The following is a 24,232-nucleotide window of genomic DNA, read 5'->3' as shown; positions in this document are numbered from 1 at the left end:
AACTGACGGAAGATCAAGTTCCTGCTCATATCTGCAGCATCCCTCCTCCGACAGCAGGAGCGCATTAAATACAATTACACAGTCATAAGATCCAACATGCGAGTAGCTCCCTCAAAGTTCATCTCAGATCTGATTTTACGCGAGCGTGAGGAGCTACGTGTGATTTCAGAAATCTACAATCTGTCCATTTAAATGAATTCCCTCTGGCCTGTACACGTCACTATCTCCAGCTACAGAAATGTCATTGCAAACGGGACACAGCATCCAAAGTACCATCCAAATGAAACTCGCCGCATGTAGAGCAAATGGAGTGTTAAAATGAAAAGAAAACGTCCAGTGTGCTTGTCTGGGCATCGGTGCGTCTAATGGAAAGGGAGGAGGGCGATCCACTCAGGTAGATGGAGACAGAATGAGCCCTAATAATTACAGGCCTGATTCAGCGGAAAGACAGGAAGATGAGCACCCTGACAAACTGAGACCTGCCGCTTGACTTCAATACGCTGACGTCACTGGAGATACTGCATAGCAACTGAACGAAGAGCTAGAAAATAATAAAGTCATAGCCAAAGGGGGCTATTTTCTCAGTGAGTCATTTCAAAAGCAAAGTTGAGTTTGGTTATAGTGTTCCTAAATTAAAGTTAAACAATAACAAAGACCCTTTAAGGCAGGTTGATTCACTTGGCGGCCATCTTGGTAACACCCCCAAGCAGCTGTTTGCTCTGTAGATACAAACAACAGACACTGTCGTTTATTATGTTTTGTTAAGATTGCAGTAACGCATGCCAAATCTGCAATAAGATCAGACTACAAACTATTTTTAGACTGGTAAAGTGGGGGAAAGGACAGAATATCAAAAATATTCATTTTAGAATTATGATATTATGAGTATTGTGATTATTATTGTTATTATAACACTTATTATTATCACCATTACTAATATTATTTTCAATATTAATACGAAATATACGTTTTTATTCAAAAATAGTCATCACTATCTATTTATAGATATTTAGAAATTTGCAAAACCCAGTGACAAACATAAAAAAACATAACTGATATATAATATATATAAATATTATAAAAATCAAAAACACAAAATATGGAGATACAAGGTTTCAGAAGGACAGCGGCAATATACGTTTCTCTACTCCGAACATCACATTCAAGTCTCTTTTTAAAAAGTAAATGTTCTTCAATGCCATTATCACTGCTATTGCTTGTTTTTGTGTTTAGCATGTGGTGATCCTTGTTATCAAAAAATGATGTTGATGACACAGTTATGCATGACAACGTGAAAACAAACAGTAACTTGAAGTGGAACCGAAAGAGAAAGATTTGTCACGGTGTCATAGTGCAGGCGGTCTTTTTGCGTTATTTCCTGCGAAGGTGCGAACCAACTCACAACTTTGCAACCTCGTACAACGTCGTGGTTGCCATGGAACAAGGTTTTGTTTGTGTGATTGTTGTGAATTCCAACTCTGTAGGTATTGAAACCAAAAGCACTTCTACTGTTATAGAAGATAACAGTGTTACTGATCTAGGACCAGCTTCTTAAACACGTAATTGTTTTCTGAACCACGCGACAAAATGAACCCAAACTGGTCTAAGGTCAGCACATGGTAGTGCAACCAACACAAACAAGTTGTTGAAGTATTGAAGTGTTGTGAAGCATTGGCCAGCTGTTGCATGCCTGTGTGTATGCACATGTTGTGGGCGTGTGTATATTCGCGTGTGTTTTGAAGTGGTGCCCTCTAGTCCGTGCCCCCCCTGAGGGCTGTGCTGTCCTAAACAGATGGGCTGTGGCAGGGTGGAGCAGCAGTCTCATTGAATTAATCCAGCTAGACAGGTGTGTGTGTGTGTGTGCATGCACGTAAGTTATGTTGGCGGGTGGAGACGTGCTCTCATTCTGCTCCACGTCTTTCTGACAGGTCCATGTCTATCTGTCTGTGGGTGTATACAGAGTTGGGTGTATGTGTGCGAGTGTTCGTACCTAGCTGACTGCTCCTAAACCGCCTGATGCTTCGAACCATCTCGGCCACTTTGTGCTGAGGGAGGGACAGAAAAAGAATAATTATATGACACTCCTTCCATCCTTCCAGGGTTTTAACACACCACATGAAGCTACAGCCATTAATGAGTAATACAATCATCTGAACCTATGATCCATCGTATTATGAATTATGCATTATGAATGTTTTTGTTCCATTCTGAAAACATTAAAGGTTTCGCTATGCTTTACGATAAGGTTATATTAGATAACGTTAGTACATGTGTTACATAACATAAACTAATAATGAGCAATATCGTTTTTAGAATTTTTAGTTAATGTCAATACAATTATTCATGTTCATTGTGCATTAAGTAAGTGATAATGTACAGCCAGCCGGTTGTTATCGCAGAAATAAGCCCTGACAGTGTTATCTGGACCTGACACGATCTTGCGTCTTATTTCGCGATAACAGCCGGCAGCTTGTACATTATCCTGTTTATTACTTGGCTACTTGGCACATGAGAATCAACTGGACATGAAATGTGAATTTTTTATATTTTATTAGCTTATTTGCATACCTTAAACGTCACGAACAGGCAATTTGGTTTAATCACTTTTAAAAATAATGGACATAATAAAAGACAGATATTTAATAAATGATCAAAATGATTTGCTGCATCCGGGTTACAGTGTGTTATTAGTTTTGAGAGGTTGTTATCTGGGAATAACAAACCTGCAAATGTCGCGACTGGCCAATCAGAATCAAGCATTCCAACGAGCCGAGTAACAACTAATATTAATAGTTTACCAATTTTGATTGCAAAAATGTATTAATAAATGTATTAGTAAATGCTAAAATTATTATGAACTTCGATTAATAAATGCTGTAAAAAATGTATTTATTGTTAGCAAATTTTAACGGATACAACCGTATTGCAAAGTGTTACCAAAGTTTTATTTAACTTAATGTAAAAAACATATATAAAATCTTAGACGTATATAGATACGGAGTTATGCTAAAATGTTAGCTTGGTAAATGTGATCATGTGTGTGTGTGTAAGCACATCATTGCTTCCATTATATATGCCAACTCACCATTTTTTCAAAATTAACCAGCTCCCCATGGAAAGTCTTACAGCTCTCATGGAGGAAGGTCAAATCTGCAGAGAGAAAGAGAGAGAGTGAATGCATAATAAAGGAACTCTTTAAGCTTTATTGCTCCCTGAACTCTCTGTAGGTCACTTTGGATAAAAGCGTCTGCTAAATGACAATGTAAATGGTACATTATCCTGCCATTACTCGTCTGGCATCTTTGTTGCAGAGATTATGTAAAGTTCTACATTGGAAAACAGGACTGAGGGAAAAGTGAATTTAAATTTTCCCGTAATAAGTCATGATCTGTGGTCTACTGTATAACAGAGAGAAAGAAAGAGATAATATCACCAGGAAAAAATGCTGAAAGTAAAGCCCTTTTCATACAGAGATCCTGGAAAACACACGGAAAATGTGACCAGGAAAGTGTCCCGGGATCGTTAGATTTTGTTCATTCACACAACCGGTGATTTTATGTAATCTGTGCGTGCGTTCACACACCCTGTGAAGATCCCGTATACACACCTGACGTAATATGTGCATTTTTTTGTCGTGAAAATTGGGCTGATCACGGTAAAGGATATTTCCTTGAGCCTCAATGCTCTTCGTTGTGCTGCATTTACCAATAGAAAATATAAATAAAAAAAGTTTGTTTTAAAACTGACATCTTTGCAAAAAGCAGCAATTTATGCTACAAAAGGAGAGATTATTTAGGCCAATTTGGAAGTAGATAAAGGAAGGTAGTTATAACAACAAATGCAAATTGCATTATTTAGCCATCTAAAAACACCTATAGCCCAACCAGCTTACGCTAAATATAAGATAAATGTAAAATGTCGTATGAAAATTAAATAAAAGCACATTGTTCAGGCTTGTTCGGTGTAAATAATGAAATAACATTAAATAATGTCCTTAATGACAAAATATAAAGTAATACAAGTCAAAATTAGCCTGCATTTATGGAACATAATCTAATTGCAATACAAAGCTACTTGTATAATAATTTTTCAGTAAAATGATGTACAAAAATGTGGGTTTAAAAAAATATTTTTTTAAACAAAGTTTGAGAAACGCTTCTAAGAATTTAGATTTTGTAACCATTTTGGCATAAACTCAAGTAGATCAAATGAAAATCCATGAATAAAGCGTATTCCACATAATGCTTCAAAAAACGTAAATACACACTTAGGTCGGTATATGATCATCATGTTTACATTGTTTGCAGTGTTTTTCTCAACAAAAACAATTTCAATGTTCAGGTGAAAGTCAAGCCAGTGTCTGCACAGAAACACACAGGCTTCTCCGCAGCACGAGCACGCAGGGTGCACACATCCATGTTTTAAAGGTTGGAAAGTGATCAAGTTTATTAAAGCTCTGTGTATTTTCGTGTTTATAGTTTTGATAAAAGTAATTTCATGTTTAACTGCGTTTAGAAGCAGATTCTCGCATCTGACCTTAAGTTTGGTGATTATGACTCTTGTATGATTTAGCTAAAGCTTGCTTCTCTATATTTGTCTTTGCATAGCCAAATTATTTATTATAGATGCGTGTCATCACTACAGGGTTTTCACGCCATTGTTTTTGCCTTTTGTTCACACAGGGCGCTTTCAGGGACTGATCCTGTTAATCTCACAAAGTCCCGTCTCCAGAATCACTTTTCGGATCAATCCGGCATGCGTTTGCGTTCACACAGAAGGCGCTCTGGCAATTTTATGGCAATTTTCTGGGATAAGCGGTCTGTGTGTTAGGGGTTTAGACATGAACATTAGCAACTATTAAATGCGCAATTTTCTTAAGAATTAATGTAATTTTGTCTTCTCATAGTTTGAAGTCTTTCCACTTATTTTTAATTAGGCGGCGTTTTTCCTTATTCTAGAGCCTGTTCTTTTTCTCTGTTGTATACAACTCAGCACAGAGTTTGATGTTCAACTGATCCTGACAAACTTGAGTCATGACCACCTACTGTACAGGGAAGGATACAGAGAAAGTGAAGAGATGGCGAGAGAACAGACGGGTGAGAATATAACAGCTGCCTTTCAATGTGTGTCTGTGAGAGTGTACGAGTAGCCAGGTGATGTGTGCATGCAGATACTAGGGGAAGACTATAGTCTCAAAGAGACTATCATTTATGTCAAACTTCTCAGACTATACATGTCTATACATACATTGAGAGTAAACACAATAGCTACACAATAAATGTGACCCTGGACCACAAAACTTGTTATAAGCCCATGTTTTGAATAAATAAGCTTTCCGTTGATGTATGGTTTGTTAGGATATGACGATATTTGGAAGAGATATAACTATTTGAAAATCTGGAATCTGAGGGTGCAAAGAAATTTTAATACTGAGAAAAATCGCATTTAAAGTCCATCAGAGGCGCTGTAGCAGGCCGTAGCTAAAAGGAAACAGATTTGTTTTAACAATCTCTATTGGCTTACAGCTGTAATGATGCTGTGGAGAAGATGAACCCGAAAGCTGGAATTCTAAGCTTTACATAGATACCAATCTTGAGGAATACCAAAAGTTTCCGTTTCCAAAAAAAATATCTTCATGGAACATGATCTTAACATAATATCCTAATGACTTTCGACATAAAAGAAAAATAGATAATTTTGACTCGTACAACGTATTGTTTCAAATATACCCGTGCTACTTATACCTTATCACACATATTTGAGCACAATATCAGACATTTCTGCGATATTTAGGAAACATGAGGGATGCAAAACTTCCCTATAAACTCTTTTTTGTAGAAAAAATGTTGAGATATTAAACATATTTTTTCTTACAATTATTACAGGGTATTAAATCTGAGGTGCCCACAGCTACTTTACAAACAACTCTGGACACACACACACGTAGACACACTCCTTTTCTCTCAAATATCCCTGGTACCTTTATAGTTTAACGTTGGAAAAAGTTTGCTTTGAGACGCACAGCAAGACATCATTGTAGCCATGTGTGAACGCGTTGCTGCTATTCATTAATTCTTTACATCATACGCAGACATTTCTGGGTATGTGTGTGTCTGTATTGTAAATGTGCATTTATGTGGCTCCAGGTGTATGTTTGGCCCCGCGGGGGTCCGCAGTTCTCCATACACAGGAGCTGCCGAACAGAGGGACATGAATGTGGAGCTTTTCTGAGTGACTTTAAAACAAACCGCCACGACAGGAAGGAGCTTTATATGAACGCATCTGGAGAGCAGCTGGGAGACTGAAACCAGCGGTACATCACCATGACGGTGTGTTTGTGTATGTTTCACTTCAAATCTAATAATGTGAACAGGTTCTGGTAGGATTAGGGTATGATAAATATGGACGTCTCAAAATTCGCCCATCAGAGATGTATGTGTGTCTTACCCTTTAGCAGCAGTGGAGTGAAGGGTATGAGAGGTGCTCTCAGGCTTGCTAGAAGGTCCCTGTATGACTTGTGGTTCCTGGATGGGTCCTGTATCAAACATGATCATCATCAAGTTCCAAACCATTTACTACCATAGTTGAAAAATGGCTTTATACATTTAATTGTTCTTTTGAACACAAAAGAAAATACTTTTAAGAATGTGGGACAGCAAACAGCTCTGGAGCACTTTTGTCTACTAGTTTATTTTGTTCATCATAAGAATTTGGAACAACTCAAGGGTGTGCATTTTTGTATATTGTCATTAAATTCATAAGATATGCTGTGGTTTGCCTTGTTGCCTAATAATTTTGACCAATAAATAACTCAAAGGTTATATTATATATTTTGATAGTTAGATATTTTAATATTTATTTTATAAATTTAATCTAACCCGAGGGGAAAAAAAATGTGTTATCTATAAAATCTCATTGGTGATATGTAAGAGATGGATGGATAAACACTCACCGCAATGCTCTCGAACTGCTGAAACTGCTTACGGAACTTTCCTGGCAAACCCTTTCAAAACACACACGCAATGAATTAATTTAAGACAAAAATCACGTGCCATCAAATTATCGTATATTGAAAACAAAATTTTTTCTTCTTTTAATTAACTTTGGCATTAAAGTTAAAGATAGATTCATTCACTATTCCCTATATAGCGAATGCTAAATAGTCCACTATATGGGGAAGAAGTGAATGAAAATGAGTGAACCATTTCGGACGCTGGCGTAATACTATATATCCTGCGTCTGACAGTACTGTCGCGGACATTGGTCAAAACGCTTATATTACACCTGTGTGGCTTTATGGATTGTTTTCATTTTTACATTATTTGTCACGTTAACTGTATTCGTTTTGAATATAGAGAACAAAACAAATGTTGCCACGTTTATTTACTTTTCGGACAACACTACAAAATGGCGGACACCTGATATAGTGCACTAAATAGGAGATGGGGGGCAAATTCAGACACAGCTTTGGAATTATTTCTTTTTGCAAAGAACTTCTAATTCAGTTCTGTTACCATGACAACTGCTAATAACCTCCTGCCGAGAATAACACACAACGCTTTGGTGAGTAGGCAGAGGTGCTAAAGTGTGTGAGTGCAAGAGAGAAAGAAACAGCGAAAGACTCAGAAAACAAATGCACTTACTTCCCAGGTCAGGCGTAGGCGACTGACTGCAGGATTGTCCAAACCCAAAACCAACGCCAGAAAAGACAGCAGATCCTGCTGCTGTTTACATCTAAAACACATAGAAACTCAACTGTTAAAGCACACGATTTAAACCAAAAGTGCCACCCAATGTTTTTCTCCTGACATCGCTACATTGTTAGTAAAAGTCTCTAGTAACAATGATTATTTTTGCTACTGTCTCTTAAACACGTAACTTCTACATGTACGTGACATCTTTCATGATTGACAAATGACATTGAGTCTGAAAAGACTAACAACACCCCTGCCGAGGCGCTGAATCCCGAACAGGTGTTGATGCAAGAGGGCGGCCATATGTTAACACGTTTGCGGTTCTGACGTCAATCCTCAGACAATATTTGAATAACCGAGCACACACTCACAAGGCTGCGATCTTTATGAACTTGCGCAGCAGCTGTATCCTCTTTGGGAGAGACTGGCACTGCAGGATCTCCGTAGCGACCCAGTGCTGCACCTCGCTGCACCGCTGCAGTATCAGTTCCAGGTTGAGGGGGCGCCAGCGAGCCTGTTCCCCGTGGAACACGTAACACACAAACTCCACCTGCGCAAACAAATCCAGATAAATAAAATCAGCCATGAACTGGGATACAGACACACGGAAAACAGTGCAAGTTATTTTTGGGCTTTTTTAGCTTCGCAGACATTCTCAGACATTTCTCAAAATATCTTCTTTTGTGCTCTGCATCAAATACAGGTTTTGGATGACATAACAATGAATGAATGACAACTTTAGGTTGGGTTGAGCTATTCATTATCCTAAGCTTTTAAATCACATGAACAGGGAAAACTTCACTCACTCACAGGATATATTGTGAGATAGGACTGTAGCATTTAAAACAACATGAAGGCATGGCTGACATTTATTTTGCATTTTAACATCTTGAACATTACAAATCCTTGATTCCCAATTAAAGTCGAATTACAACCAAAGTTAAATGCACACTTAAATCTGTCTTCTGATCTTTTAGTGTCCTATTACGTGTCCCTGTAAAGCTCTTTAGGGTTCAGTCATATTCCCATGATTTGATGATATTATCTTTCATTATACTGATTTCATAATGAAACAGCTTTATGGGACACTGTGAACATGTTTGTGTTTTAGACTAAGCTGTACTGATGGTTTGAGGGCAGTAGTGTCCTGACCTCGTGCACACAGCTGAACAGCTCCCAGTCAAACACCACCAGCTGATTGGCCACCTCCTCTGCGCTCATGTCATGGAGTTTGCTGTCACCCGGTGACCAGTGGATCTCCTCTGGGAGGGGTATCTAAAGAAAATATGAGTGTGAGAACAGGACGGTAGCACAATAGACACGTCCCCATATCAAATGTAGAATAACAGTCCAACTAGTATTGTTGTTTTATAACCTTTGTTTTGTCTAACTGTTTTTGTCACATAGTGATCTGTGCTGGACGTAATCTCAGATTTGTTAATGTATTGGACCTCACAGTCTTTATTGTTATCGTCCGCTGGTGTGGTGTAAATATAGTTATAGTTTCAAATAACATTATAGTTATAATTTCTTGCATAAAACAAGAATGAATAATATAGCTCTTGTTTTTTATATTTGTACAATACACAAGACATCAACTTTGCTGACCTTTTCCTAAGTAGTACTACTATAAATGATTTTCCCAAATGATTGTCACATATACTGTGCACTTAAAGATGCTATTTATAAAGGTCTCCGTGGCAACGACCTGTCCTCTCCTCACATCACTATCTCGCCAACGGTTCTCACCAGGCTTTCCAGCTCCAATGGTTCGCACGCAAACAGGTGGGTGTTAACGCCCAGAGTTGTGAAAACAGCCTCGTCGCTGGGACGGAACACGGCCTTCTCTGAAACAAATACAGATTCACGTGGGACATTAAAACATACACATTGAACCCCAAACACTGACATTTCCCACAACAACGATACGGGTGTAAGAATAATATATATTTTTAACCCTGAATGTTTGCATTAGAAAAGGTTATAGTGCACATCTTGGCTAAACTGGTTAAACTTTAATGACTTTATCACTCTTACCCCCAGATGAGGTGACCGCCACCAGTATGAGGTTGGCAGGTTGGGTGGGCTGATCCTCGCTATACTGAAGCTTTTCTTTCACCAGCGCCAAGATGTCCCCAACACGACACGACAGGCGACTGCGAATGGTCACGTACGAGTGATCTGGTGTGTAAACCCTGCAGAAGACTGATCAAGAACCAGATAGTCAGTCTTGCAATTCAACATGACAATACACACAGATTTCATAGATAATCTGGATCTGCAAGCATGGCAAAAGTTAAAATAGCTTGCCAAAGTTCACATGATTTTATTCAGAAGTCATTGTCATAAAATTAATTTCCTGCAATATTTAAGCAGCACTTAGTACAGTAAAGTATTGACTTTTTTCATTTACTAGCCACAGCTCCGCTCAAACAAAAGCAAAACGCGGGTCACTGGAGGATTCAGGGTCAGCAGCGTTTTGTACTGTCAGATTGCCTATTGATTAACGTCTGGGAAATCACTTAGCTTGGCGTGGAGTCTCATTCCATCAGATGAGCTCATTGAATCTACAAAACTTGGCAGACGTTCCATGTGACCCGATTTGTCATATTGGTCTGAATGCGGAAGCGCACTAGGACTTTAACAAAGAAGAATGAATAAGATGATTCACTGAAACTACTTCAGGAGCGTTTCTGCACGACTAAGCAAACCAGGAGGTTATTAAAGTCGGGAATCAATTGATCAATGAGAAAGTTTGTACTTTCGCTGCTGAGTTTCATTAGTCTATGATAGTGATGATGTTTGTGTTTTTTTGTGTTTTCTAGTTTTCTAGTATATTATGTAATATGTAATAACACTATGAAAACATACTCTCATCTGAGCCGCGGAAAGCCTCTCGGGGCTGTAGGCAGGCATCGATACGCCGAAAGTGCCGGAAAAGTGGACGAACTTGCTTCTTACGGCTCTCCTTGTCCTCTTCTGCCCTGTTTGAAATAAAGAGAGAAACGCATCGGTCAGTTGTTCAGCTGTCAATAATTTAGTAATTTATTTCTCTTTAAAAGACATGAACAGTGCACGCCTAAATGAGTAAATTAGGGATTTGGAAATTGCATTGAAAAGGTATCTTAGGATTGCTCTTGAGTGTTTTAACTGTTTGTTATGGCTGGACCTCGAGAAATTTCCAACTCCAATAAGGCAAAGCACACTACGTCTCTGAGGGGAAATGGCATCGGTTTCGTTTAAACAGAACTTCTATGTAAGGAAGACTGCAGTGCTGAATAAACCATTAAAACCGAAACGCCGCATGCACTGAGACTAAACAGACCGTTACCTATTTCATGAGCCAGAGAAAGAAACATTTCCTAAATTCTTTAAACTGGATTACAAAAAATGTTTGAGGTTTTATGAAAGTCTTGGAAAAGACCTTTTAAGACACAATCAGTAAAAAAACACTAAACCTACGGACAAAACCATCATCTGCTTCCCCCCAAGCTCTTAAAGGGCCACTGCGGGGTTTAATACTTCCAAATTCAACCGATATGTATTATGACCTTCTGTTTCTAAGGTTTCATAAAATAATTTCTTTCTTGTATTCATGTTGTACAGTGTGAATAAAGAGGATTTGATGCTTACGGGGTGTGTAGTATCTCATTCCAGCGCTGAAGCTTCAGGACGTCCTCCACCAACTCTGGAAAGCGGCTGAGATCTTGAACAGCGCACAGATACAGTTCCTAAAAAAACACAGAGAGGAAGAAAACAGAGAAGCAATATGATGATGATGTTTTCTACAGTAATGAGAAACAATTGTAAAAACAGTAAGTTATAGCTTCTGGCCTGAGCGCTGACTTCTAAAACAACTCGTGAGGAAAAACAGAAGAACTGAAGTTTAAAATAACTCTTGTATAACTGTGAAAAAAGCTACATTCTATAACACAGGTGTGTTTGTCTTTTATTAGTGAACGCTGAGGTGAAACCAGAGCATAAAAAACGAAATTGTTTCGAAGTTGGATGCTTTTTGAAACGTGTTTTGTTACCATTGTAACCCTGACAGTCTCATACTATATAAAAAAACTCTCTAAATAACTGCACAAAATACATAAATCTGCATGCATTCTGGTTGATTTTCATGTGTACGGTACCTTTGGGAAGGTGTTGGACCGTTCTCCCTCCTCCTGTAATAAGTCTCTATACGTATCCAGATATCGGAAGGCCACGGTCAGAACCGCAACTTTCCGCTCCGCTCCATCCCAGCCGGGCCAGCCTTCACCCTGCTTCCCGTCTGCATTGAATCTGAGCACGCGGTTAAGAAACAACACACTCGCCAGCCAACGAATACACACCTGCACTCACTTAAAACTCTGGATATAAATGTGCACACATGTCTACACCTGCACGTGCAGACTAAGCTCTTTATATAGACATACATGATCTCTCTGCTCGGGTCTGATTGGTGTGCCAATGATTACCGGAACTTTATTGGTTAAGAAGTCCACCATTCAGACACAATATATGTACGGCTGGACATCCAAACACAAAAACTGAAGTGGTGTATAAGTGCGTGTGGATAAACACATGCTCAGACATCCGCTGTCCGATCACCTGACGCAGATGCAGGTCTGGAAAAACAAAATCTACAGCTCTGTGGCTAGACAGACAGAATAATTATAACCTTTGAAAACTATTGAGGGCGATGGAACACACCCATTACACCCACACACACTTACTCACACGAACGCACGCATACTACAACATCAACACACACACAGATCTTTCTTTGCAAGCATGGTTACGTAAGTCAAAGCAGTAAGTCACACTGTAAGCATTTGAGCAAAACAATTTTTTTTCTCAAATTCTGCAAAGACTCTCTACACCCTTATCCCAATCCCAATATGCAGGATAAAAATGTCAGCATCCCTTGCGATAAGAAACAAGTCTAAAATTGAAAAAGACCCTGGAGCATGAGTTTCTGCGTATAGCATCCCGGATCTCGAAACTTTGTATCAGTAGCCGCCACCTCCGTTTGGCAGCAGTGTGAGCCGGCGGGCAGCTGGAGAAAATGAACTCCGCACGAGTCCTGGATAGCGGTTTGTAGAGCGGTTTGGAGGCCGGCCAGAGCAACTCCGCCGGGAGCTCGGCCTGTGAGCTTTGATCGCTCAGCTACTCAAACACTGTGTGTGTGTGTTGAGCCCAAACCAGTGTGTGCAAAGTAAAAAAAGATTTACGTGCTTTAAAGTTTTATTAAAGGGATAGTTCATCCAAAAATTAAAATTCTGTCATCATTTACTCACCCTCGAGTTCTTCCAAATCTGCATAAATGTATTTGTTCTGATGAACACAGAGAATGATATTTGGAAGAACGCTTATAACCAGCTCATAATTTTGCTCCTCATTCACTACCATAGTAGGAAAAAATACAATGGTAGTCAAATATTCTTTGGTGTCCTATATTCTTCAAAGTGTCTTCTTTTGTGTTCAACAGAATAAAAAAAGTGATGAAGTAATTTCTCGTACTATGGGAGTCAATGGGGCCGAGATCCGTTTGGTGTTAAGCATTCATTCAAATATCTTTCTCTGTGTTCATCAGAACAAATAAATGTAGAAAGATTTGGAAAAACTTGAAGGTGAGTAGACGATGACAGAACTTTCATTTTTGGGTGAACTATCCCTTTAAATCCGTTAATAAACTGATGAGAAGGAAACGAGGAGACTAAGCAGGAAGCAGCTGTGTTTCCAAAACAAAAGATCTGATCAGGCCTGGATTAGGTCGAGTCAAAGACCGGGAAAAAAGGTGTGGAAGTGGAGAGATAAATGGCAGGGAAATGGAAGAAAGAGACGGAGTGGTTCTGGCAGTTGGGGAGCGATTAGCAGGGGAGACTGATTGCCGTATGCAGACATTGTGTGTGTGTGTGTGTGTGTGTGTGTGTGGTCGGGGGTCTACAGATCTGCAGACACGCTGCATTAGAAGCACTGTAGCGTGCAGACGATCCTTCCTAAGAATACCTTTATGCTTAAAGCCCACAGACAAGCCCCTAGACGCCATTATGGTTGGGGGGCCGCACTTAGTGAAGGAATGTAGGTCACAGAATGAAAGACGGGGGGGAGAAGGGTGACACAACGCCTAAAGCTAACAATACAAATACATTCCACACATAGACCTTATCTGAATATTGGCAGCCTTGGTGGCTGGCGAGGGAGACGGGCCGCTAACATAGTTAGCTTGATGTAGACTAGCACTGCGGCTAATTGGTAAATAATTTTGTCCCGGCGTAAACAGCCCGTGCTATTGCTTTTAGCCCCCTGCGGTTGAAAATGTGGAGTGTCTTAGCTGCGTGTGTAATGGGGTGTTGGCTGTTTTTGGCAGATAATGCTGCTTGTTTATGGAAACGCTCTGCGCCGGACGGCAAAGTTTCAAAGCAAAAGATAGCGTTAAGTGTTACGCAAAGACCGAACACAGAAATATGTTAGACGCTATCACAGCTCCGATCGCACCATTGGGAACAAAAAACTGTTTGTAATGGCGTTTAAAAACGCATTTGTGCTGTGGATCTACAATCTATGTATCGCAAATGATCTAGTCAAGACGGTCCTGAATCGAAAAAACTCAAAGGAGATCACAATACTATCAGTTTCTGAATTGAGGAATCAGTTCTTCTGAATCAGTTCACGGAAATGAGATGAAAATTCTTCAATCTTCGGAAATTCTTCTAAAGAATTGATATCGAAAGAAAAGCACCCCATTAATCTCATGCATTTCATGTTGTGAATCGGAAGATATCTCAGCAAACTGAACTCCGATTTGACTCAAATCAAGACCTCAATATGAACATTAAGCTGCAAATCTGTTATTTATTTATTATTTTATAACTTCATTTATTTATTTGGTTAAAAAAATAACCAAATAAAACTGTTTAACTGTTTCTTGACCTTAACCCGATTCAGAACACTAAACTTTTAACGTAAAATCATGATTTAAGCATTTTCTTTTGCCTCAAATCTGTATCAATTTCTTTATTCTGATTAACACAGAGAAACATATTCGGAAGAATCCTTGTGAGCAAACGGTTCCGTGTTTCCTCAGAACAAAGACATTTATACACATTTGGAACAACTTGAGGATGAGTTAATTGAATTTTTAATTTTGGGGGGTGAATTTTGTGAGGGTTTCTTTAATACTTCTATTAATTCTAAAGTTTGTGGATGGCCACATAAGGTTAACAGAAGTTAAAAGATGCATGTCTGACACTTATGAGGAAAGGATACTGTTGAAGCAAGACCTGCTGGAACTTGTCCGGGGCCAAGAAGATCGGGTGTGTCAGCATGAAGTCATCAAGGAGTATTTCTGAAAAGACAGAAGAATACAACCTCATTACTGACATCATCACAACCTCTAAACAACACGCCAATGTTTGTCAAGACAAACCTTTATTTTGAGAACAGAGGAAGTACACAAGAACAGACTAAGGGCAGGTATCTTCACGGGTTGTGAAGACGCACTCTTTTAGCGTGCGTTTAAAAGCAGTGTTGAACTTCAGCTCTCACCTTCGCTAACTTTTCATTTCAAGGACGGCGGGATTGTGGATAAAATAAATCATGTTGCTTCCTGGCCCACTTTGTAGCTGAGACACTCCTAGACGCTGCGGTGATGTGCTGTAAACGCATATCTGACACTTGCAGCCCTTGCAGACTGCGGCAACACTTAAGTTGATCTGAACATTAGCATTTCTGCACGCGGAACCGTTTGATTTAGTGTCGCACCGCCGTTAGCAAGAGTCATTAACAAAATTGCTTGTATAAACATTGAATCGTACACGTGAAATGAAAGAGCGAGACTATGAAAAACTGTCTTAAGGAATCTGCATACTATCTAGTGTGTACTTTCTTGCGATCTGTGGCACATTTTGACAGCGAGATTTTGGGAGACTGTATTTTGGCTAAAGACAGGACATGATGCTCATTATGTATCTGGGTTATATCGATGTGGAGCGCATAAATCATTGATATTTAACTATTAAAATGTGATCGCCGAGGGGAACGAGAAAAGAGTCGGTGGCACAAAATGAACACATCAGTTGAGTGAAAATAAGCTGGAGCATTCTCGTGCCAAATCAATGTGCTTAAATACGTTAATCATACATTGTTTTACACATAATCATACTTTTGTAAACGTTAAGCGTGAACATTTTTCATTTCTTTCAAAATTAAAAGCCATTTGGCTTGACCTTTTGTTTTCTAATTCAAGTCTCCGTGTGCCGTTTGGGGTCTCTGTATCTACATTAGAGAGGGCATGCGAGTCTAGCTCCTTCCACATCTTGGAAGCTGCAGATCTCTTAAGGTTGCCGTGGCAACCCTGACTTTAAAGACTGAGTCAGAAAAAAGGGAAACACACGGACAAAATACAAACGAGTACGGCAGATGTACAGAGTAATACAGATGCATGAGAATCAAGGTAAACACAAAAAAACAAATGACATGCAAAGGCATAAACGTTTGGTTAAGTTGGCAGGCCAGGCCAGTTTGTGTAAAAAAACGGATCGGAATATCTGGAGGTGGAGTCACCAGGGTTCATTACAACCTTTGATAGCTGCTACGTCCTCACAGACATGTGTTAACAACCACACAGAAGACGAGCTACTTTTAGTCCAAACGGAAAGCCGTGAGTCAATTACGAGGTGTTAAGTCTAACATATCAAGCCTCGGGTTCAGTTTAGGTCTCCAAGCCCATTTAAAAGCTCATACACACATTTCACGACTTATCTTATGAGAATGAAATATAAACAAAATGTCCACTTCATACACTCCAACAGTCCTCCCTAATACAGTTACATCTGGTACCATTTTTGGGGTCTCAGTGAACCAACACATAAACAAGTGAATGAATTTCAGGTTTCTGACTACTGTGCATAGAGTTGAGATAAACTCCTGTCAAGTTTATTTTATCCTACCAGAAACACTGTTTTTGACCTGATACCGGTCACATATCCGACTAGCGTGCGATTAAAACAGAGGGATATTGTTTCAGTAATATCTGGTTTCGATTAGAAACACATTTGAACAGAAAATGAGGGTTAAATCAACTTTTCTTTTAGTCCCGTAATGAGCGTGTAATTGTGAGCGCTGACTGGAATTATTCAGAGGCTCCTTCAGTCAAACAGGCATTATTTTCCATGACCATCTCTCTTCATTAGCGTTTGTCAGGACCGTTGAGATTGAATACGAGTTTATAAGTCTCCATAACTTTCACTTCGGCGGTATTTAAGACACATGTTAGCGTGGGTCTGTTCGCCTCCCTCAGGCGTATAATATTAAGCAGAGAGAATATTCACAGGAGCGCAGACATTTACTGCATCCAGCTGTCCTCACTTAACACATCTAGCTTGGACGAATCAGTTTTGAGCCAAAAATTTGGTTGCAGCTTTATGCTTATAAAAATTAACTCATAATTCAAGCATTTAAGTGACAGTTCACCCCAAAATGAAAATTCTGTCATCGTTTACTCATGTATAACCGAGCAGCAACGGCTCCCATTCACTTGCATTGGATTTGTGTCCATTCAATAGAAGCAAATTGGTGCCGGGGCTGTACGGTTACCAAAATTCCTCTAAATATCTTCATTTATGCTTTGTAGAAGAAAGAAGGTCATACAGGTTTAAGCGCGAGTATGACAGAATTTTCATTTTGGGGTAGACTATCCCTATAATATGTGCTTTTTATTGGCATAATATCAACAATATATGACATCCACCTTTATTTATTTCGTGATATTGAGCCTGAACATATAAACCAGCACAAAAAATCTAAATATGACCTCATAAGCTTATTTCTCCATTTAATCCCTTCTTTGACTGTGCCCACATCCTCCAGCATTCTTTCATCCATCTTTCGACTCACCCGTTTACATTATGAAAGCATAAAGTGTAGCAAATTTACATGAGTAGGAGCAGAACAACATTTTTCACCTACCCTGATACACACACACACACACGCACACACAATCATTTACAATCTGATGCAAAGCTGCACATGTATTCTCCACACCATCACGTGTCCTTGCCCTCGTGCTGTGAGAACAAACCGAGAGTTCAGACAAACACCCATCAGCATCGCATTCCTACCGCCATCAGATAAAGGGAGGGAACGGGGCGTGTGCGCAACTGAAGGCCGTTTGGATGTGCTCCGGTTTTCGGCTGAGCAAATAACCTTGATAGACCTAAAGTTAAGGAAAAACTTCCTTGAGTCTTCAGAAATGCAAAAAAACAAACAAAACAGATTCTCCAGGTGCACGCGAGGGTGCTGTTATTTGTGTGTTTGTCAGGAGTGGGTTGGGCCAGGTTGGGGGGTTCAAGCTCAATAAATGGTCATCAAGTGTCATTGAGCACTCGGAGCTCCAGCTGCATGGATGTGGTCCATGTAGTCTGTAATCTACTGGAGATGGGAGGTTGGGATTTCAGAAGAGCGTAATGGTGAGGACCGGGGTGCGTTACATAAACCATGATAGACATTCCGTTACCATGGAGGCCCTATCGCATCAAAACCTCACACTACCCACACACGTTCTTCAACCCCCCTGTGCTCTGCTTTCTCCATCTCTTTTTTCTCGCATTGGTGATTTTTGGCATGACGCTCTGTGTGTCCACATTGTGTGGGGGATCTGTGTTTATTCTCCGGGGCTGTCTGCACTTGTTCTCCATATCTGCTTGATCTCAACCCCCTGCAAAATCTGTCCGCTCTATGAGGCAGTTCACCCATCGACTCCCATCTTTTCTTTGGATCGTAACACAAAACACGATCATTGACATGCAAATCTGCTTTGGCAGGCCGCCAACTATAAGTTACTAAAGCCACTGGAGGACCGAGGCTGTTCCACAACAACAAAACCTTCCTTTGAAATGAATGCTTGAAAACTTTTCATACTGTTGAAGGGAACAAAGCAGGTGCAAATGAAAATAAATACGTTATGTGTCTATCAAAGAGCGCAAACGCAACACAAAAATATTGTAGCGCAAGCACCAGTCTGGAGAAATGTGATGTGACTCAAAAATACCATAGTCTTTATCTAAAAACAGAACTTTCTGAATTTAGGTGCACATCGTTTTTTAGACCTAACCCAGTTCAAACTGGCCTCAAGAGACATTGTTCCTAGAGTAGGACTCACAAAAGCATTTTTAAAGCCTTCAGTCTGGTCAACAGGGAGCCATGATTCGAAACCTCTGCGACCGGTATTACATAAGACAAGAATGAAAGGTAGTTCAAAGCTAAGAGTCCAAGATGTGCCCACATAAAAGCACAACCGCACACAAACCTGCACACGTGCACAAATACCTGCGGGAACTCCCATGCAAACAAATCCAAAACCCACATCAGAGGTAATGGATTCATTTTGTGCATTTGTTTGCCTATCGTGTGCACGACCTTTGAACTTGGCCCTGAGTTGATGCAATGACGCTGCAGGCACTCGGTTAATGGTGCTCATGTTCTGGGCGCTTTGCAAATATTCTTGCAGCAAGAAGTTGAATATGTGCAAGTTTCTTAAAACTTGAAACAAAACTACAAACAACACATCTGAATATAAACCCTGTGTCAGATTATCATAATGCTATGTTATTGGTAAATAGAAACGCTAAGAATATTCATGCATTTGCAATTTAACCAAAGGAATTATTTCAAGCTCATTTTACCAGATTACAAATTTCTTCGAACCGTTCATCAAGCGTTACAAGTTCCACTTGAGCTACAGTAACACCTTTCACAAATCTGAGCACGATTAAATATTAAATACTCATATTACATAATAATATTTTTTATGGCAAAATGGCATTTTCCTCAGAAAAAGAGAAGGTTTTGGTTACAGTTATTGAAAGCAAACATTTTTCTTTGGAATCATGAACAATGTGACAAGTAACTTGAATCAGTTTTGCTTTTATTTTAAGTTTTAAATGCATCCCACGCCTTTTGTTTGAACTGACACTTGCGTACTTTGTTACAAAATATATAAATTACTGGATACTTTCGGATGAAAAATGCGTCACAGTGTTTGCATCTTATCTCTCTCGGATTTGATCTCCAGGCCTTAATACATCTAACACATTGTGATGACAGAAAATCTAAGCTAAAACCTCCTGTGACTGTTTCATTTAGAACATTGTGTCTACCATAGTACTGAACAGAAATAAAAAATCAGAGGTTTACTGTTTTACAACATGTGGGATGATTTTATGTAAAAAACAGTAAATGGCCAAAAATACTTTAGCTATTTTTTCACAGGCAGTGTCACAAATAGGGCTGGGTATCGATTCTGATGTTCCGATTCAATTCCGATTCATAAGCGCACGATTCGATTCGAGTCAATGATTATAGATTTAATACAAATCCTATAGATATTTCTAAAAAAAGATCAGTACAACGGTGAATAAAAAAATGAAAGGAAGAGCCACAGATCTGTATACTAAACTTTAAACACACTTGGTTATATTGAAACAGACCAAGTTATTTTGCATTTAAGATACAGTATAACAAACAAAACTTCACAAAATTAGCTGTAAAGAGGGGCTGCAGTTATATGAACCACTGGCTTTTATGTAAAGGTGATGTTAAATTCGACAACACACCCGCCACGTCCGCCATGTTAATGAAGCAATGAATGAACGATATGCTCCCTGTTGTAACATCACCCGTTTTAAAATGACAAGTGACATCTAGTGAATAGTAGTAGCAATAACATTCACCTAATGAATGTTCAGTGTTTGCGGAAATATGAAAGAAAAAAAATCGATTCACAGCTTTTAACATTTGAATCGAATTTTAAAAAACGATTAATCGATTTTTCATTTTGCCCAGCCCTAGTCACAAATATGACATGTGGCAGATGAATGTCTCGGGTCATGGTCGTGATATCAAGTGATATTTTTTATATATGCTGCATCTTAAAGATTAAAAATCAAGTTAAAAATAGTTTAACCTTTAAACTTTTGCATGCAGCTAACAGTTGAAAAATAGTTGTGATCAATCAAGTTACTGTACTAAACAAATCAAAGGAAATAAAATTGGTTTGTTTATTAAGTCTTTTGATGAATCTTATTTCAAATTCAATGTTTTAGGCTTCTGCTTCCTAAAATGTGCAAAAGCACTCTTAAATGCCTGCATCTCCAAGGTCTCTTTCAGAAGTCCATATGTGACTGCTTCTCAGTGGGAGTCATCGCTGCGTGCTAATCACATCCTTCTCGCTATCAGGCAGTGAGGCTGTTCTCAGGCTGTTATTAGGGCTGTCGGTCCAGCCACTGATCTGGGCGCTCGGGGCCATCTGTGTGTGAGTGTGTATGAGCGTGGCGGAGTGCACAAGTGCCGTGCTGAAAAAGAGCATCCTCTGCTGTCACTTCAAAGGGGTGTCACGTGGTGCATTTTCTATGGTATGATTCGGGCATTGACTCGGGGTGACTGCACTGCTGTTTTCTGTAATGTGTGGGATAAAGAATATGAGAGCGATGGAGTAAGAGAGAAAAAGAAGATTCAGGTGCCACCTCATAGCTGCTCTCAAAGAAATGTGTCTGCATATTTAAAGCGTCAGTTTCTTCAATGCCTTGCTTTACGCTCGTCATCCTCCCATCTACCGTTTGCCTTCTCTTCGTCCACCTCCTCCGAGAGCACCAGTTGCCATGTGAACAGGTGCTGAGTTTGAAATAGGCTCCTTCACACAAGAGCATTTGCGCAGAGACCCCACACACTCGTACAAATATCGCTATTAGAACAAGGCCATCAAAGCGAAGCTATTTATACTTGCTATCAAAACTTGACAACAATGAGAGCAATAGATGCAGGGAATCCAAGATACAAATGGCTGGTACAATGGAACAAACAATAGTGTTCCTCTTAACAGCTAAACTGTTAAAGTGCGGTGATAATACCGAAGCCAAGCTTCAGGGTTCAAATTCCAGGGAATGATAACAAAAATGGATATCACAAATGCACTATTCTAGCCTTTCATAAGTAATGCATAAACAAAAAACTATGACAACCCCACATACTTATTAGGAAAATAAGCAGTTGTATTATACAACATAATTGTGTCACCCCCTCCACACACACAGCTTCCGCAGCACTAATAAACTTTAAACAGATCAAATATTCGCTATGCACACGGTCCGAGAACAGAGCCGAGGGGGACACCAATGATTTTCTCCAGCAGAGAGCTGCACAGGTGTGTGAATGTGCACAAACTGAGTGGGCACAACCGTCGAGAAGGCAGCGTGGGGGCCATATATCGCTTTTCTTTACGATGTTATGTAAAGCCTTGCAAAGAGAGGCCGGTGAGTGGGTAGCCGTTCCACTCTAATCCCTCGTCCTATTCAAAAGGGAAAAAATGCCAGCATTCCTCCCACACAAACACACTCACTCCGATTGCACTGCTCTCTCCTTCCCTCCCCACACTTTTCTTGCTTGCCGAAGATTCTTTTAAAAACAGCCCAAGGACAATTTCGGCCCACTGGAAAGCAGCACATTGAGAGTAGGAAGGTCCTTACAGAACCGGGCCGGAGTCTGGAGACCATCTTCGGCTCTCATTACCATCCCTATCTTCAGCTGATAAACAGGATAACATTACTGTTGAAATGTGATTTAAAATTTTGAAAAAATATATATACGTAGCTCATTTGATAGCGACAAGTTATATTCAGTTAAGACAGGTCACACATTCATTGTAGTCTGTGAAACCGGGCCTTGCAGTTCAACAAGTTTGACGAAGGCACACTAAGTGAAATTTTTCCAAATTCAAAAGCTACGTAACAGCGCCAATACCAATAATAGTTAGACTGCTGCTGCCTTGCCCTCTGGAACGTTGTTCTGACACGCCAGTCGATCGGATTACATCTGCCTCACAACTAGAAGGTCTAAAGGTACACAGTTATGCAATGATCGACTTGTTAATCTCAGTTCAATGGGCCTTACGGAATCACTCCACAACACACACATTACACAGGCACACACAAATAAGGCGTCAGTTCACATTCCACAGACAAAGCCGTTGATGTTTTCAAGAGGGCGTGTTGTGTTGGAGTGTAGTTGGTTCCTGGAAATCAGGGATTCCACAATGAAAACATCAGACGCCACACCTTGTACAAAGTAAATTGAAATATGCAGAAGTGTTTTGGATTTTAACTGTTAGATATGACCTATGGTTTAATGTGACTTGTTAAAACATCTGTATTATGTACACTACAGCTCCAACCAGCAACAAAATATATCTGTCTAAACTCACTTTTTTGGCCAACTGCTGGGATATGTGGTTTAATGCTGTGAAATTGACAGCTCATCAGAACTGAAGTAGTTGCTCATTTCTGTGCAGTACCTTTTGACCCTGGATCAGTGGACATCCGACAGTCCATAATCCAGAGTCACTCCACAAACAACAAATTGTAAATCAATTGTTTGCTCATCCAGGATTAGTGGCACTTTTTCAACATGTCACGGGCCTCGATAATGATAATTTAAAGCAAAAATGTCAGTCTTACCTTTCCCTCGCTCAGAGCAACTACGCCAATCTTTGACATAAAATTCTCAAATCAACTGCAAAGGAGAAATCACAAGTCATATCAACATGGTCAGGCACAATAAACAGATGTCCACATAAATCAAAGCATCCTTAACACAGATTCACTCAAACTGTGTTTTCAATAAGATTTTTTTTTAAATAGAATGGACCAATTTCTTGAACACTAAAAATCAAGTTACTTTACACATCTAGAGCAATCGGATAAAAGAACAAACAGCCCTAGTCTTCATCTTTCATCGCCATGTCATTCTAATAAATGCAAATAACGCAATGAACCAAGGCAAGCGGTCCATCTGCCCATTGATTTCACATCAAGCATAATTCTCTTCTTATGCACTAGCATACTGTTCAAATCCCTGCAGTTTCCATGGTTACTTCACAAAAACACTCTGATGCACATGTGCACCGAAAGCTGCAGCAACGAACCACCAGCAATGAATGTGTGGGAGAGTTGCTATTCATAGGATAAAAGTCCTGCACCTTACTGGAAAAGATTACATGTACGCACTTGTCGAAGACAAACACACAACCTATTCCCATCATGAAAATCACAGACACGCAATTTACCATATCAGTCTTTTGTATGTGGGCTACAGTAGAAATCCCCATGACTGGCACAGGGATTGTACAGGTTTGGCTTAATTGTCTTCTACATACAGGCGATCTGTGAAGTACGTGGGTGGTAACAGCTCGACTTATCACGAAACTTCCACAACACAAAATCTGAGGAAAGGTAAACAGAAATCACATTGGTAACTCTTACTTTCCCTTTTTGTGTTCATAAACTTTCCAAAACCCAAGGAAATGGACGAACTCCGCCCTTGCTTATCCTGTAAGTTTTCTCATGGACAGAAACTGTTCTATGGCATCGCAGTCTCAAACTCAAAATTCAAAGTTTACAATACGTAAACAATGTTAAAGTATAAAACGTATTTGCACGTATAAATAACAGCTTTCGCTGTTATTAAAATCCCACCCTCATGGCAGTGTTGCAATG

The 24,232-nt window shown here is 39.6% G+C and overlaps 1 protein-coding gene across 3 annotated transcripts in view; it reads right to left on the bottom strand.

The window, feature by feature from the left end:
- rapgefl1 (Rap guanine nucleotide exchange factor (GEF)-like 1) overlaps positions 1-24,232 on the bottom strand; it is a 29,414-nt gene that overhangs the window by 3,416 nt on the left and 1,766 nt on the right. For all 3 annotated transcript variants that reach the window (XM_079457641.1, XM_079457642.1, XM_079457643.1), the window contains exons 2-14: positions 14,955-15,033; positions 11,834-11,984; positions 11,328-11,425; positions 10,566-10,678; positions 9,732-9,899; positions 9,444-9,541; positions 8,847-8,969; positions 8,066-8,244; positions 7,644-7,734; positions 6,953-7,003; positions 6,448-6,535; positions 3,086-3,150; positions 1,991-2,045 (exon numbers count right to left, since the gene is read on the bottom strand). In XM_079457641.1, the coding sequence (XP_079313767.1) occupies positions 1,991-2,045; positions 3,086-3,150; positions 6,448-6,535; positions 6,953-7,003; positions 7,644-7,734; positions 8,066-8,244; positions 8,847-8,969; positions 9,444-9,541; positions 9,732-9,899; positions 10,566-10,678; positions 11,328-11,425; positions 11,834-11,984; positions 14,955-15,033 (1,359 nt within the window). The remainder of the gene's footprint in view (positions 1-1,990; positions 2,046-3,085; positions 3,151-6,447; positions 6,536-6,952; positions 7,004-7,643; positions 7,735-8,065; positions 8,245-8,846; positions 8,970-9,443; positions 9,542-9,731; positions 9,900-10,565; positions 10,679-11,327; positions 11,426-11,833; positions 11,985-14,954; positions 15,034-24,232) is intronic.

This window comes from Barbatula barbatula (genome assembly GCF_947034865.1).
Source record: "Barbatula barbatula genome assembly, chromosome: 5".
Taxonomy (NCBI): domain Eukaryota; kingdom Metazoa; phylum Chordata; class Actinopteri; order Cypriniformes; family Nemacheilidae; genus Barbatula; species Barbatula barbatula.
Note: the sequence above shows the minus strand (reverse complement) of the source record. Positions and strands in the feature narration are given on the sequence as shown.